The following is a 17,875-nucleotide window of genomic DNA, read 5'->3' as shown; positions in this document are numbered from 1 at the left end:
CGAAACTTAGTTTGCCACTGTTCAATAAATGTTAAATTGTAATAAATAAATTGGACCGTGACCTAGACTAGGTTTTAGATTTTGGTTCCTTACGCGATTGAGATTGATGGCCCCACCCTAGAGCATCACCCATGTGTTGGAACATTAGTGAGAGGATGTTAAAGACAAAGGTGTTGTTGTGTCTACACTTGATATTGGTGTGAAGGTTATAATAACCATACTGGTTTTATGACTCCTGGTAGACATGGGGGTCACCAAGAGTAGATGAGAAGGGGTGTGAATGTAAAGAAGAGGCCTCATCAAGTTTTAGCTGGGGATGAGAGACATGATTCATTATTATGTCCCTGGTTAAAGGGCACAATGTCATCTAAACAGAAGCTTGTAGTCTAATGCAAAAACCCAATGTAATTCCAGCTGCATAGAAAATAAAAATTCAGGTTTAAGTCCTCCTACTGTCTGCTTCACACATCCCCTATTATTCATCAACTGTATTTTTAAAGAGACTCTGTAACAAAATTTTCAGTCTTATTCCTTCTATCCTATACGTCCCTTTACCTGTTCTAATGTGGTCTGAATTACTGCAGCCTTTTCTAGTTGCACTGTCTCTGTAATATATCTAATCTTCTCTTCTTTGTCAAGCTTTGTTGACCCAGGGAGGAATGTGCTGCCTCTGCTGTGATAGGGCAAAGTTATGCACGCCCCCTCCAGGCTCTGTGTGTGTGTGCTTTGTTTATCCCTCACAAATAAGTCACTGCTCCCAGTTTCAGCTTGTCTGAGGGGGGAGGGGGCTGCCCATGCTGAGAAATCCTGATTGGAGTGCAGATAAGTAATAAAAACTTGTAGTATACTGTTACATGATATATATATATATACACACACAACATCACTTCCTGGTTAGCGGCCATGTTTTTTGTTTGTAAACACTGCCTAAAACTGACGATTAAAAGCCAGGATTGCAGCGAGGAGTGGTGGAAATGGCAGAGGGATCCAGGAGATCACAGTGACTCGACTGGTATGTTTTTTATTGTACAAATCAGACAGTACAGATTCTCTTTAAAGAGGGACTGTAGTGATATTTAGGGGAGACCAAAGAATGCATTACATTATTCAGGCTACCTACTTTTAAGGTCATTTACCTGGTTTCAGCATCAGAAACCCTTCCTAGATCGAAATATTGCAATAGATTGGTATGCAGCCCCGCCCTCTCAGTGATACATAGCCTAGGCTGTTTAACTATGCGTAATTCTCCTCCTAGAGCATTCTAGGAGACCAGGTATTATTTTTACTGGCTTTGGAATTCCGAGAAACAAACAGAGCAGCACCTGACAGGACTAAGATGTCGCCACCAGTGATACATATTAGAATATAAATCAGGGTGAGGAAACATTTTACAGTGGACCAATGCTAACTAAATAATTTATGAAATAATTTTGTAAGAAATAAGCAATTTTATTAATTAATGGATACCTGAGACAACAAAAAAAAGTTTTATACATACCTGAGGCTTCCTCCAACCCCTTTCAGGCTGATCGGTCCATCGCCATCTTCCCATGGATCCATCTGCTAAGCGGCGGATCCCATACGTCAGTGCCAGTCGGTGCAGTCCAGCCACATGCACTCCTCCGTTATGTTCCAGCTGCCAGGAGCGTTCTGCGCCTGCGAGTCTTCTGGAGCGCACATGGCCGGGGGGCGCATGTGTAGGTTGCCCTGACTTGCGAAGTTACTGGTCCGCCTACCGGAGGATCCAGGTGGCGAAGGAGGACAGTGAGAGACCAATCAGCATGAAGGGGGCTGGAGGAAGCACCAGGTATGTATAAAACTGTTTTTTTCTCATCTCAGGTTTACTTTAAGTTATTTTCACAATAGTTCCTTTTTTTTTTTTTTCTTTTTTTTTTGAGTTGGAACATTATGCAAATTTGTGCACCTTGAAAGGGAACCAATCGAATCCTGCTGAGGTAACATTCGATTGGTCCATTTTCAGGCAGCATAAATTTGCATACAAAATTTGCATACTCTTGCATCAACTCAAAATTATCTGCATCTAGTGACCATCACTACTGATGGTCCATGATATGCTAATGCTTTAATCTTGCATGCAAATTGTATTAAGCTTGGATCTCTATAAATCGAATGCTGTCTCTAACAAACATAATTGGCCCCATACCTGGCTGCATACAATTTTCATGCCGTACAGAATCATTAGCTCTTTGATCATCTCTAGCTGTCTATTTTGTGACATCAGCAGTGGAACATTCCAGCCCTTTGTGACACTGGGACAGGAAGAAGTGACTTTCCCCAAAGTGGGGACATGGACAGCAGAAACAATATGAAAGAAATTAATCGCCTTCCCCACTCACAATAAAAATAATAAAAAAAAAAAATAGTTCCTTTTTAATCTTTTAAAAGTTAACAGTTTCCACATATATGAAATGACCAATAATGTCATGAAGTATGATCATTCCACTTGCACACAAATTTTGACCTATGCATTCTCTCTTCATAAGGTGAGGGTACTAAGTCATCACAAAGGCATCTCCATCTGGGAGGAGGCGTTTCCCAAGCTCCACTTCCTCCTCCAGAAGGCCCCTTGCCATTCTCCATACACTTTTGACAGCTCAACCCTATTGGTCAGAGCTGCCTGGCTTTACATCCAATCCCTTAGCTTTTTGCATAATGATAGAGTTGTCTGACAGACAGACTGGCCTGGGTAGGATAATGATGTAACTCCACTCGGTGTTCATTGACAGAACTGCATTGACTAGAATGTCCGCCAACAGCTGACTCCGCTGTGAAGAGGAAGCATGATCTCCAGAATCCAATTAGCTAAAGGTTCAGCAAGCTTGCTGCTCTGCTGATGGTAAGCGCTGCTGGCACATCAATAAGAGATGCCCTCACACTGTGTAAATTGAAATGGCCTAGTCTCAGCTGTGAACTGTGCCTTGAATGTTATATCGCCAAACCTTTATCATTCCGAAGACGTTTACTGGGCAATCACAGATGACCTGAGTAAAACACAGCAATGCCATACAGGGGAAGACCTTTACATCACTGTATATTAAAGTGGACCTTAAAGGACCACTATCAAGAAAATTGTAAAATGTAAAATGCCTGTAAACACATATAAGTAAGAAGTATGTTTCTTGCAGAGTAAAATGAGCCATAAATTAATTTTCTCCTATTTTGCTTACAGTAAGCAGTAGAAATCTGACAGAACCGACAGGTTTTGGACTAGTCCATCTCTTCATGGGGGATTATCTGCATGGCCTTTATTATTCTAAAGAAACAATCCCTGAAAAGGATTTATATAAAGATGCAGACCGCCCCCCTACCTGTTTGCACACTTTTTTTGCAGCTGGACAGAGCAACTGCCATTCACGAAGTGCTTTTAAAAATAAAGAAAACCCTGGGAATCCCCCATAAGGAGCTGGGCTAGTCCAAAACCTGTCAGTTCTGTCAGATTTCTTCTACCTCCTGTAAGTGACAGCAACATAGGAGAAAAGTAATTTATGGCTCATTTTACTCTGGAAGAAACGTACTTCTTATTAGTGGTCCTTTAACTCTTGCACAGGACAGAAGGAAAACATAGAAAAATGCACCCTGTATGTATTTAAAGAGTTTAGCCTGTCTAACTCCCCCTCAGTTGTGTCTAATCACAAGTTGTAATTTGAGCTCTCCCTTGTGTCACATGACTGCCACGGCAGAGAAGTAAGATAAGCTCATTTAATAACACAGGATGTTAACAATATGTCTGCTTCCATGAAGATTCATTTTAAGTCAGCTGTAACAAAGAAATGTTTTTCTTTAAAGGTTATTATGCTGTTGCACATCTTTTAGAGCAGAGAGGAAGTTTTGAGTTTATGTCCGCTTTAAGCTGGCCACTAACTGTCCAATTTCTAGCGAAAAATCGTTCGAGCGATCAGAAATTCTGATCGGATTGGTTGTAAATAATCTCCATTGGTGGACACAATCGATTATGAACGAGTGAAAAAAAAATGTTGCCCGAATGAATTTTCGTCGAACGAAAATTTGGATTTTCTTGGTGGTCGTGATAGATAGGAAGCAAAGAATTGGTTAGTTGATGGTGTTGTGAACGATTTTTCGTCCAATCAGAATTTCTGATCGCTCGAACGATTTTTCGCAAAAAATTGGACCGTTAGTGGCCAGCTTTAAAGAGAATCTGTACTCTGAAATTCTTACAATAAAAAGCATACCATTCTATTCATTATGTGCTCCTGGTCCCCTCTGTGCTGTTTCTGCCATTCTCTGCTGCAAACCTGGCTTGTAATTGCCAGTTTTAGGCAGTGTTTACAAACAAACTAACCAGCTTCTAATAGGCTCAGCTAAGCAGAGTGTGTTAGTCACACAGAGCCTGCAGGGGGTGTGTACAGCTTCTAGCTAATCACAAGCAGCCCTGCACATTCCAGTCTGACTGCCTCAGCCTGACTGTGCCGACTATAGAGAGAAGATTAGATCATATAACAGAGATAACACAGCTACTGTGCAATTAGGAAAAGCTGCAGTAAGCCAGACCACATTAGAAAAGGCATAGGAACTTATAGCATAGAAGAAATAAAGATAAACAATTTGTTACAGAGTCTCTTTAAAGTGAACCAGAGATGAAGCACCCTCATGTATTTTACCATATATATCAGTGGGGACATTAGAGAAAACACCTACCCTGCTCTCTGCTTCATTCTTCACTGCTAAGCCTGCTTGTTATCAGCCCTGATAAAATCCCCGACTGAGCATTCAGTGTGGCTTTGCTCAGGAATCATTATAGCGGAGTCTGCCTTCTCTGATGTGTTTTAAAGCCCAAGCCTGCCCCCTTGTAGCTCTGCTATAATGGCTCAGCTATAATGATTCCTGAGCAAAGCCAGACTCAATGCTCAGTCAGAGATTTTATCAGGGCTAATAACAAGCAGGCTGAGCAGTGAAGAATGAAAGAGAGAGCAGGGTAGGTGTTTTCTCTAATGTTCCCACTGATACATATGGTAAATACATGAGGGTGCTTGGTCTCTGGTTCACTTTAAGCAAGGCCTGACTGAGCAGCTGCAACATTAAAACCCCTATTAGGAGAGTGAATAACATTGATTCGTTGTTACAATGGCATCTGTCAAGTATTCGGATATAACAGGCAGCAAGTGAACAGGAAGCTCATCAAGGTGATTTGTTGAAAGCTAAAACAAAAAGCAAGGAGTATCTTGATGACTCTGACAAGCCAGTGGTGTATACATAAGGCTATAGGCCCTAGTGAAAAATTAAACAGTGAGCCCTCTCCACCTCTCACCACTATATGTATAATAATGACATGGTGCAGACGACCAAAACCAGCTTTTCAAGGACAGGCGCGGTGTGAGAGAGGTGTAAGCGGATGAAAAGAAATGTAAGGTAAATCACTGCTACTATTTAAGGCGCATAGGCTTCAATTCATCAAAAGCAGTGCAGTAAAATAAACATTTAGGTCGGTAAAATACCGCATTCAGTATGTTACACTTTTTTCCAAATTCACTAAGATTTCTAAGCATGCGGTAGGAGTTCAGTAATATACCAAAAACATGCTTCAATTCCCTAAGCCCTGCTTGGTAATTCTCACCAGCTGTGGAGCAGGTCAGGCAGGAAGCTGTAAGTCAGTGGTCCTCAAACTAAGGCCCGTGGGCCGAATGCGGCCCCCTGAGGCTTTTTTACTGCCCCCCCCCCCCCCCCCACACACACACACAAAATGTATTACTTATAGATGCGGACCGCTGCATCTTTAAAAATGGGCAGCCCACATATTGAATAGCAGTGCTGACACCACCCTTTCACATGGAAGCCAGATAGAAGTTATTCACTGGCTTCCAATCATTCACTGTTGTCGAATTGGACGGCAGGTCACCTGGGTATGCTTCTTTGTTTGGCCCGCAAAGACTTCTTCGGATTGTGCTGTAGGCTTTTGCAGACCATTTGGTGACATTATGGCTCACATATGACTTGCTATGTTAGGGTCACAATATCTGCACTTGCTGTGTTGGTGACATAATAACTGCACTTGATGAGTTGGGGTGCATTGTATCTGCACGTTAAAATGGTCTGGTTAAATGGGAGACATGATGGCTGCACATGTTAATAGGAGCGGTCTACAATACCTTTGGTACAATGTAATGTTTTTCTACATCATTTTATGTATACTCCGGCCCCCCAGCAGTCTGAAGTATGTTGAGTTGACCCGGCCCTTGACCGAAAAAGTTTTGGGACCCTTCCTGTAAGCCTTCCCACAAGTGGTGTGCATGAGCACTTGCTTTTTCTGTCCAGCACATCCCTTTAGATGTGCATCTTCTGTGTACCAATATATAGATTTTCCTGCTCTGTTGTTCTGAAGTACAAAATAACTTTACAGCCCTTAACCATTGAAAAACAAAATAACTGAACAGTGGCTAAAAAGTAATATTGCACTTCTTTTGAGTAGTTCCTTGCTTGCTGGGGTCTTAGAGGACACCCGAGGTGAAAATAAACTAATGAAATAAATGGTTGTATTTATCTTCCTTCTACAAATGACTTTTTAAGATATTCCACAGTTTTATTTTATGTTTAAATCTACTTTTTAAGTTTTAACAGTTTTATTGTTTTAGCTCAATGACACATTCATTGAAGTATGGCAGAGCAATTTATGAACTATTGACCCTTTTTATCTCTTTCCTCAACTCAGAAGCCAGTGTTTTATAGTTGTAATTTCTTATCAGTGAGGGTCACACTGTAGTCAGGACTGAGTCAGCCACTTACATACCTGATATTTAACTCTTTCAGGCAGAGAATGAAAAAAAGGAACACAGCATAGTTATTTGTGTGCTTGGCACTGTACATACACGTCTACCTCATCATGTCACGTCACCTCGGGTATCCTTCAAAGGATATTTTATTAAAAAGCAGTGAAAACATCAGTGAGAAAACTCTGGAGAAAAGTTATTTGATTAGGGGCCATGCTGTCTTTTCTTCACCTAGACAGCATGAGTCAGCAAAAGGGAGGGGTTAGGAGTGATCACATAGGAGTCAGCAAGTTAAACTGTGGCTATGAGTACTCAAGTAGACAACTAGAATTGTTGTATTTGTACAGATGGATAAGACAGAAGATATATTCGTGAAACCACTACAGGTATACTTTAAAGTGTATTAGAGACCCCAAAAAAAGAAACGTTTTATACATACCTGGGGCTTCCTCCAGCCCCATGCGCACAGATCGCTCCCACGCCGCCGTCCTCCGCTGCTTGCAGCTCCGGTATCGGGTCCCATTAGTTCTGCCAGTCAGGGCCATTCTGCGCAAGAGGAGAGATACGTAGAGAGCGCACTTCCTCTTGCGCAGACTGGCCGCGACTGATAGAACAAACGGGGCCCGATACCGGAGCTGCAGGCAGTGGAGGACGGCGGCGTGGGAGGGATCTGTGCTGATGGGGCTGGAGGAAGTCCCAGGTATGTATAAAACTTTTTTTCTCCCTGGTTTCCTTTAAAAAGGAACTTTACTAAATATAGCTTAATGAATAATATCACTTATTTTTAGCAATATTACTTTGTAAATGATTCAGTCAACTTTTACCCATTGTTAAATCTTTCGTCACCCTGATTTACATTCCTAAAAGTATCACAGGGGGCAACATCTCTACTGTTGGTAGGTGTTTGTTTACTGTGTGTTCCAAAGCCAGTAGAAATAATAGAGAGAACATCCTCCCAGAATGCTCTGAGAGGAGAACTCTGCATAACAAATAGCCTAGGCTAAACATGACTGGGAGGGACAGGTTACATAACAATATACAGACGTGAATAGATATTGTAAGCGTTTCTTATGTTGAAACCCGGATAATACACGTAAAAATGGGCATCCTAAATAATTGACCACAATCTACGAAGTGTCACTGGTTATAACTGCAATTACACTTTAATACAGGTTATACTACAGTATGGGTTGTTTATAACTTTTGCCATAATCCATTTTATTCTTGTATAAAAGTTCAGTAGATCCGACAACGCCCTCTTCCCTTCTAAAGCTAGGAATAGCCTCAGACGCTTCCAGGAGGAAAAGGCAATGTTTACAAAGGTGACAACTGACTTCAGGATACACAATAGAGGTTAAAGTGTCTAAGAAGAGCGAGCGGAAGCTGAAAATAAGCTGCAGCGTCTCTTGCAGTAGAACATGGAGCTACTTACGCTTTTTCCAGAAATGCATCTCGGGACATGTTCTGTGCCAGCAGGTTCGTTGCCAGATTGAAAATCTCATCTGTCCACTCCTAAGTAGAGATAAAATAAACACGCTTCAGCTAAAGTAGGAAAGCCATAAGATGTTTAGTTCTGTCTCTCTTTGTAGCCAAGCAAATATTTTTATGTTGCGTGGTAAAGGAGAAAACATCGGGGTAAACATCTGTTGGTGAGACACTTACCTGAGTACAGCATCAGCATAAATAAAAGCAAGACCACATGGTGGGACACCTGACTACAGCTATTCATTCAGTACTGCTGCCCTGAGCAGTCTGCTGCCTGGCATGGCTGAGCTGCTGCTGCTGCAGCTGCTGGGATAAACATGTAAAGAGATCCTTCACTTGAAATTCCATCCCCATTAAAACAAAATAATAATAATTGCCAAGGTCTCTTTCTAACTTGAAAATGTGATTGTGGGTGAAGACGTTCTGCTGCTAGTGCCTGTAAATTCATGCAGTGGTACATTTATGAAATGCAATGCATCGGCGGGCACAGTAGCTTAACTGAGGAGCTTGGGGCCCCAAGCACTATATTGACATCACTTGGGTACAGGTGGGGTTGCCGGGGCAACCTACTGGAGAAAAAGGTCACAAGCAAGCAAAAACAGGAGCCCAAACAAGAAACAACGTAGTAAGTTTTTGACGGGTGAGTTGATGAAAAGAAGTAAGTGGCTACTCACAAAAGTGGATTGCAGAGGGGCAAGCGACCGCTGGAAGCAAGTGGAGACAATAAACCCGACTCCACTGTGTGTCCAGATGGATCAGGATTTGGTCGCTCCCCTTGTGAAAATATACTGGCTCTTGGAATGGTGGTGGTGGCCAATGAATACCGGGGGAAAACCCCCCTCCAAACTCAATGATATGGGGAGTGCATGCAGTATAAAGGGGTAAAGAAGCACCCAGATGTGTATAAAACTAGGTTAAAAACCACAAAAAAACATAAAGATGAGGTGGCTTACCTTAATAGCGACAAGCTCATAAGAGAAGACATGTATTTTTGCCAGCAACGCATTTCACGGGGCAACTGCCCACTTCTTCAGATCAATACAAATGCTGCAGCTGCCAAAAGCCTAAGGCAGGGGCGTCTCATGCTTTTTGAGGCTTTTTGCAGCCTGTTTTGGCCTGAGGAAGAGGGCAGTTGACTCACGAAATGTGTTGCCTGTGCAAACACATTTCTTCTCTTATGAGCTAGTGGTTATTGAGGTAAGCCACCTCATCTTTATGATTTTAGGGTTTTCAACCTAATTTTATACACATATGGGTGCCTCTTTACCCCTTTATACTCTATTGACATGAACCCTTAAAACCTACCAAGGAAAGCTGCAATGTCAGAAAGGTGTAGTCAGAGTAAGGTAACAGTTAGTTGAAAAAAATCCACTTACCTGGGGCTTCCCACAGCCCCTGCCTGCCGATCTGTGTTCACCCCGCAGCTTCGCTCCACGCTGGTGGTCCTCAGTTTCCTCCGGCGCAGGATTCCTACTGCGCCTGCGCAAGCGGCTCTCACACTGACGTCATTTGGACTGTACAGCGAAGGCGCAGAACTACTGCGCCTGCGCTGTACAGTCCAGATGACGTCACCGCGACCAGTGAACCGCACGCTGGAGCGCAGAGAGAGCTGACGCGGAAGCCGACCTGGTGAGGTCGGCTTTGCCACTGGAGGGGACCGGGAGCCACCGGAGCTGCAGCGAGGGCACAGGACGGATGCCAGGGGATGGAAGAAGCCCAGGTAAGTGGATTTTTTATTTTCCTTGGACCATTCCTTTAAAGAGGAACTGTCGCGACAATCTTAAAATTCAAAACACATACAAATAAGAAGTACATTTCTTCCAGAGTAAAATGAGCCATACATTACTTTTCTCCTCTGTTGCTGTCAATTACAGTAGGTAGTAGAAATCTGACATTACTGACAGGTTTTTAAGTTGGTCCATCTCTTCATGGGGGATTCTCAGCATGGCCTTTATTCTTTATTCTTTATAAAGACATTCCTTGAAAAAGATTTATACAATGATGCTGGCCAGCCTCGCTATTCACCGTACACTTCTTTGGCAGTTGGACGCAGCAACAAACGGCTTTTAAAAATAAAGAAAACCCTAAAAAAAACCATGAGAAGATGGGCTTGTCCGAAATCTGTTAGTAATGTCAGAATTCTACTACTTACTGTAAGTGACAGCAACATAGGAGAAAAGTAATTGATGGTTCATTTTACTCTGGAAGAAATGTACTTCTTGTATAAAGCTTTTCACGACAGAGGTTCTTTAAGGATTGCTACTATTCCATGCACATATAGAGGTGTTCATTACCAGCATAATAAAGGCATACAAATAAAAGTATTTAAAGATGACCTGCAGTAGCTAACTACAAGAGGGATATCTGTAATGACTGCTGCATGGAGGTCTCCTTTAACCTGTCAGAGACCAAGAAAGAACTTTCTCACAAGCCTATCGGTGATTAAGTGAGGCTCAGCCATTGTGCCAGGTTTTTAGCTGATCATTTAATTCATTACCGCAGTTTACAAAACGAGTCTGGCTTATTTGATACGGCCATTTAGATGCTAAATTGCCCAGACGGAAAAGTGAACCTCCTTAGCCATGCTCCCCTTGGGAAGATGAATGTGGCGCTGGTTGACAGGCTCGGTGCACCATACCTGCCTCTGAGCGATGGTTATTAGGCCCGTTGGCAGCCTGCACTCGTGACAGGGCCTCTTATTGAGCAGGACATAAATTTGAATTACTGATCCAGTTAGAGGAAAATGGAGACATGATTTGTGGATCTCTCATTATTAACACAACCAGGCTTTTTTGGAAGTGTATTTTTCAGGCTGGAGGATGGAAGGTCTAATAAACAATGAAGGAAATATGTCTGTTGAAACTGTGCACTGCAGTTCAGCGTCATAAATCCCTCAGTCTCTCCCTTCACTCCAGATTAGCTTGTGTGCACATTAGCCCTCTGCATGACAACTGCTCTCATCTATCCATCAGCAGCACATAACATGGAATTCATGCTTGTGTAACCGCATGCAGATTACAGCGCGGCTGCTCTGAAGTCAGGCTATTATGAAATGGGATTGCTTTTATGAGATTCACTAATTATTCTTTGAAAAATGCTGTTAAAGCTGAACCTGAACTTAGAACTTCCTCTCTGCTCTAAAAGATACGCAACAGCATAATAACTTTTAAAGAAAAACATTTCTTTGTTACAGCTGATACAAAGACTGCAATAAATCTGCACTGCTTCCACTTCCTGCTTTCATGGAAGCAGACATATTGTTAACATCCTGTGTTTTCAAATGAGTGTATCTGCCTTATCTGCAGTGGCAGTCGGGTGACAGGGGAGAGACCAAATTACAACTTGTGATTAGACATAAATGAGGGAGAATTAGACAGGCTAAACTCTCAAAATACACACAGGGTGCATTTCTCTATGTTTTCCATCTGTTCTGTGCAAGAGTTTAGGTCCACTTTTTGCACAGGACAGAAGAAAAACCTATAGAAATGCACCCTGTATTTATTTTGTAAGTTTAGTCCCCCCTCATCTGTGACTAATCACAATTGTAATTTGATCTCTCAGCTGCGTCCGCTGGCTTCCTGGCAGAGCAGCTAATCTGTAAACACAGGATGTTAACCCTATTTCTGCTTCCATGAAAACAGTAAGTAGATACACTGCAAATTTATTGCAGGATTTCTATCAGCTGTAACAAAGAGATGTTTTTCTTTAAACGTTATTATGCTGTTGCTTATCTTTTAGTGCATAGCGGAAGTTCTGAGTTCAGGTCCGCTTTTAGAGTTTTATGTTGTGGGGGTTGATACACTAAATAATGGTAAAACGGGCGTTCACAGATAGCGCATAGTGATGTTACCGGTATAAGCGCAAGTAGCATAGTGCGCATTGTGCACATAGCGCAACTTGTATTACGTACACAATGCCCACATTGGTTCTATGACTATTTGCCTAATGCACGTTATAGAAGCAATGTGAGTGTTGTGTACAGTGAAATAACTATAGCCAGAGGCGGTCCTACCATGAAGCCACCTGAATCCCGTGATTCAGGCAGCAGAATCTAGGGGGCGATGTTTAGACAAACAGTATGAGCCATCTGGCGCCTTTCTCCTCTCCGCTCTTGTGCCCAACTTCCTGGCATCCACACTACCCTCCTCATCCATGCTTTCCTCGAATATCCGCCCTCATTCGACCCGTGGCACCAGTAGAAGGGAATTCTGATAGGTCACTGCTACTGATCCAGTGCAGTGATTGGCCCAATGATGGTGCCATGGTCCCACCCGCCAGACTATGGCACCAGTTAGGAAAAGGAGCAGCGGGCGCTGTGATTGGCCCTGATTGCTCGCATGCCTAAGGTTCCTCTCTGACTGTCCACGGTGATCTCTTGCCGGTGACGGGATTTATATGGGAGATGCCATTTTCATTGGGTGATCTGATAATTCTGGTTACGCAAACACTGGTTCGCACGACAGCCGGGGGGCCCAGCCTCTCTCACTTGCTGGGGCCCCCAAACCACCATGCGATACCCAGAGGGAAATGTGGGTGAGCCCTGGCTCTCTCACCTCCAGGGACTTCACCCCCATCACCTCCAAACTGAATGCAAACTGCAACACACACAAATGCTTACTACCAGTTCAGGCATTTTCCTACCTCTATCTGGCCAGCAGGCGCCAGTCAGCCAATCAGGTGCACTGTCATACACCCTTTGCCTGCCATACCGATCTAGCAGGATCTGCACAAATTAGCATTCAGGTGGGGGGCTTGGTTGGACGTAATCATTGATTACATCTTTTACAGGGACCGCCGCATGTAGGCATCTCCCACACAGTCCCCTCCCTAACCACTCACCTGTCAACCGCATTCTGGAAGCTGCAAAAACAGGTTACGCCCCTGGGTGTTTACATGAGTTGTGCGATGTGCGCAATGCACACTACATTATTCCTGTAAATACTGGTAACATTGCCGGGTGCTGTCTGCACACTTTTAAAAATCAACTCTATGGTCCCTGATTTTTACTACCGCTTCCAATCCTTCCAACTTTTTGAAATAAGAAAGAGGGACAACTTTTAGACATGCCCATGTAATATATTTATTTATTCCCCCTTCCCCCAGAGCCAGCGCTTCCATAGAGGACAAGGGGGCAATGACCCCGGGCCCCAGAAGGTGTCTTCCCCCAACTTACCTGCGCTCCCTGGGGACCCTGCAATGGAGCAATGAAGGACTGACAGAGGAGTGCGCCTGCCAAGAAAGGCAAGACGCTACTCTGCCAAAGGGCCCCCAAGGGTACAGTTAAATTAAGATGTGATCTAGGGGGAGGGGGTAGCTGGCTCAGGAGCCCTGGAGGGAAATTTGGCTGCAACAAGGCGCCCCTAACGCTACTTTTGGTCAAGGGGATCTGCCGCAGGTGGGGGGGGGTGCCCAGGGTAATCTTGTTCCATTGGTACTAGAACTGCCCCCCCCCCCCTACTATTTTTTGGTAAAGTTCCTCGTCACCCGTATAACAATTTCTACTTCTCACCCACCCCATGGATCACAATGCCATTTCCCATGATGTACATTCTTTCTCTAGCTGGATGCTCCAGTTGTGTCATTATAAAACAACTGCAGATGAATTATTATTTAAGCAGGAAGTTAGCAGCACTTGCTTCCATGCAGCACGGAGGCTGGCTGAGTGTAATTCACATCACATTTACCCATTGTCCCGATGTATCAGATCCTGAAGAGCTGAGTGTCGCTGACAGTTCTGTCTATTCAACACTCCCCACAATGTGCTGAATAGCTGGGATTCTACCTTGTAATGTCAGACACTGATCTTAATCACTCCTGACGGTGTGTGTCAGGCCAGGGGACCTCCTGATCAACGAGATGACATATTGATGGCTGCTGTATTATTGCACAGTCCCAGGCGCAGCACTTACCGATCAGTCTAAGTATAAGCTATACAGAGGCTGCCTGTGTACTGAGAAGCACTGGCTTAAAGGAGACACTTAAAGGAGAATTCTACCCATCGCTATGTGAAGATCTGGATGGTGGTGGATGCAGGTGTGGCAGCCATGCTCATCTCTAGGCAAGTTTTGTGGCCCCAAACAGCACATAATTTGTTGCCTCCCGGTGCCCCCCCCCAGTGTAAGTAATCAGATGTCCTCCCCACCCCCCTCAGCCCAGTATCGGTAGACAGTATTGGTAGGCAGGCGTGCTGCACGGCAAGCACTGATGCCCGACCAAGCTGACCAGAAGACTGGGCCAGGGGGCAATTATAGGCAGGGCCGGGCCAAAGCTTAGGCTGGAGAGGCTCCAGCCTCAGGGCGCAATGTAGGAGGGGGCGCACAATTCATTCAGCTGTCATTCCTAATTGTGTATGAAGCAGAAAGAAATAAGAAAAGGGGATACATAGCAGTGACTGCAAGCCATATAACTAGAGATTAAGGTGTTGGGGAGGTTGTGGGCCCTGTGGCACCTCTTAGTGAAATAGCAATCAGTGTGTGACAGCTGGGGTGGCAGGGATGGAGGGGCGCACTTTGGTGTCTCAGCCTTGGGTGCTGGAGGACCTTGTCCCTGCTCTGATTATAGGCACTGGAGCGGGCAGAAAGGAGAACAGGGGAGAGGTGAGCATCAGGACAGCTCACCATACATGCCTGCTCCCCCCGTTTCTCATCTTCATTTGGACTCTGGTTTCCTTTCACCATTACACTATCCAGCCATTGGTCACTCAAACTAGTTGTACATAAAACCACATTTACTGATGTTCTTTTACTGAAATGGATTGAATGTCATTTCTTCTATATCCGCCTGGAGTATTTCTGAGTGATATATTGTGTTGCCTCTTTGGAATGGATACAATAAAGGTAAATATTGCAGTTTCCATTTTTTTGGTTCACAAATAGAACATAAACACTGTAATGAAGCTCTGTAAGCTGTTCATAAACATGCATCACAAATCCCTGCAGGGCTGTCACTCCTTGACAGACTTAATTACTATAAATCTGCATGTCACCACGGGGAAAAACACCATCAAGAAAGACGTAAATGTCACACAAAGTCATTCAGGATTAGAGCTTGATTAATAAGCCAGACGACAGAAGCAGCAAACTGTATACCTGAAAGGCCTATTCAAAAATAAATAAATGAAAAAGTAAGCAAAAGCCAAGGGCATAGCCAGAGTCCGAGCCGCGGGGGTGCCGGGATCTGAGGCCCCGGACCAACAGGAGTGGCTTTTCCCCAATTGGAAATCACAGCAATTTCCGTAATTGTCAAGTGCTGCGATTTTCAGCGCACTTCCTGGAGATATTTGCCTATTATTGCTTTGAAGGCAATTGGGCCGGGAAAATTGCAAAAATGCTGCAGGACCCGAGATTGCGATTTGGGGAACAGAAATTGCTCCTGGGGGTTCACCACCATTGACTTTAATTAGCTTAGGGAAGGCATGGGCAAACTCGGCCCTCCAGCTGTTACGGAACTACAAGTCCCACAATGCCTTTGCCTTTATGAGTCATGACTGTGGCAGTCAGACTCCTGCAATGCATTGTGGGACTTGTAGTTCCTTAACAGCTGGAGGGCCAAGTTTTCCCATGCCTGGCTTAGAGCTTTCAAAGTGCGGCTGAAACAGCTCCTATGGGCTCAAGGCCTTACTGACCATAGCTCCCAACTGTCACTTTTTCAGAGGGACAGTCCCTCTTTATGAACCAAATCCCTCTGTCTTTCTTCCTCATGTGTCCCTCTTGCAGGACTGATGTACAGAACTGTGTAGATGTTTTTTCTATGGAGAAATGTATCTGAATCTGAACCATCATTTCAATTGATCTATTTCTTATTTTTAAGTGTTTAAATGGAGGAAAATACTGAGAATAGAAAGGACTAGCATGGTTTAAATCAGGAATCTCAAACTCGCGGCCCGTGGGCCATTTGCGGCCCTCGATACAATATTTTGTGGCCCTCGCCGGCAAAAGCTTCCTTATAGTTCGCTTCAGTGCTCCCAAGTAATCCGCCGCATCCCCGCCGCTAAATGAGGGCTGCAGAGCCCCCAAATCGCCCGGGGGGCAATCCGCTGGCATTTCCTGGAAGGGGCAGAGCTTTCAGCTTCAGCTCTGCCCCTCCTGACGTCAATCGCCGCACGGATCGCCGCCTCTCCCCACCCCTCTCTGTGAAGGAAGAGTGAGAGGGGCGGGCAGAGGTGGCGATGCACCGCGATTGTGAAATTCCTTATGCGGCCCAGCCTCATCCTGACTTTGCTTCCTGCGGCCCCCAGGTAAATTGAGTTTGAGACCCCTGGTTTAAATGATAAAACGACATATTTTGCTTCTGAATTCTTTGTGATATGCATGATGATGAGCCGTGTGCTGGGGGCGTGGTTAGAGGTGTGGCAGGGGTGTGTCTTAAAGTATCTTTATTTCTTATCTCAAAATATTGGGAGGTATGAGACTGACAGAAATCTACACTAGGACTGGACTTGAGCTTGAATTCACGGATATAAGCAGACTTTTATTGATGGTTGAAGGACATGACAAAACAGGTTTTTGAGAAAAAAATGTACTTTATATGTAGTACTTACTTTACACTAAGGCTTCACACACACATATAAGGAGTGTTACCGAAGAAAGATCTGTATTCGGTCCCTTGGGCGACAGTGCGGGACCAAGACTGTACCGTTGCGTTGCTATGCAGGCGAGGAGGCCAATGGAACGGTACGCAAGGAGCATTTGGGTGCGGGCGTGGTGAGTGGGGAGAACAATGCCCTTGGCTACTGTACTCACGCTGTGCATGTTGCATTGCGCATCCTAAATACTAGGATTGCAATGTTGTTGAAAAGTTGCAGTGCACATTCCGAGTGTGATGCAATGCATACCGGGTAGCCTACAGTACATAGCAGTATTCTTCAGTGCAGCTGTGATCACACACATGCCATAGAAATACAATTGAATCGTATTGCAATTCAATTATATTGTCCATTGCACTGCATCACAATGGATGCAGTATGTAGTTAATAGGGATGGTCAATGAGATGCAAATAATACTGAGTTGAAGCAGGATTGTGAGCAAGCTGCTCCTGTGGGGACAGATCACAGACAAATCATTCCAGCCTCCAGCCTGTGTCTCACTACTCTACAAGCAATGGGAGGGGGAAGAGGCAGGAGGGAAAGAAACACTGCGTGTGTAATTCCTGATCTCAGTAGCTTAGCACTGCTGGAGACTAGAGCTTGTATTTTACAGACAGGAAGTTTTTAATCAGGATAATAACTTCCTGTCTGTAAAATACAAGCTCTAGTTTATTGGCTAATTTAAAAGAAAAACAGTGAGCTTTCAATTTGTAAGCCTTCTTCAGAATCTATTCCTGTCGGCTGACAAAGTTAGCAAGAAGTCTTGAATCAGGATGACACCACTGCCAACGTTAGCCAATAAATGGTATCATCCTGGTTCAAAACTTCTTGCTTTTACTGATTGATGGCTAACACGGTACACCACTCTACTGCTTCTGACAATGTTAGAACATACAATCAGATGGAGGTACAGAGATTTAAAAAAAAGAATATGAGTCATCCAGATACATTAAATTACAAGGGATCTTGCAAGGATTGAGCTATTTATGGCAAATAGATACCCTAATAGATTACCCAATGCCTACATAGACTCAGGCCGACATGGAGAGTTTTTTTACAGAC

At 44.1% G+C, this 17,875-nt stretch overlaps 1 protein-coding gene across 2 annotated transcripts in view; it reads right to left on the bottom strand.

Moving 5' to 3' along the window:
• The window catches only part of PLCB1 (phospholipase C beta 1), an 887,760-nt gene that overhangs the window by 374,037 nt on the left and 495,848 nt on the right, over positions 1-17,875 (bottom strand). For both annotated transcript variants that reach the window (XM_068232505.1, XM_068232506.1), the window contains one exon: positions 8,176-8,255. In XM_068232505.1, the coding sequence (XP_068088606.1) occupies positions 8,176-8,255 (80 nt within the window). The remainder of the gene's footprint in view (positions 1-8,175; positions 8,256-17,875) is intronic.

This window comes from Hyperolius riggenbachi, chromosome 4 (assembly GCF_040937935.1).
Source record: "Hyperolius riggenbachi isolate aHypRig1 chromosome 4, aHypRig1.pri, whole genome shotgun sequence".
Taxonomy (NCBI): domain Eukaryota; kingdom Metazoa; phylum Chordata; class Amphibia; order Anura; family Hyperoliidae; genus Hyperolius; species Hyperolius riggenbachi.
Note: the sequence above shows the minus strand (reverse complement) of the source record. Positions and strands in the feature narration are given on the sequence as shown.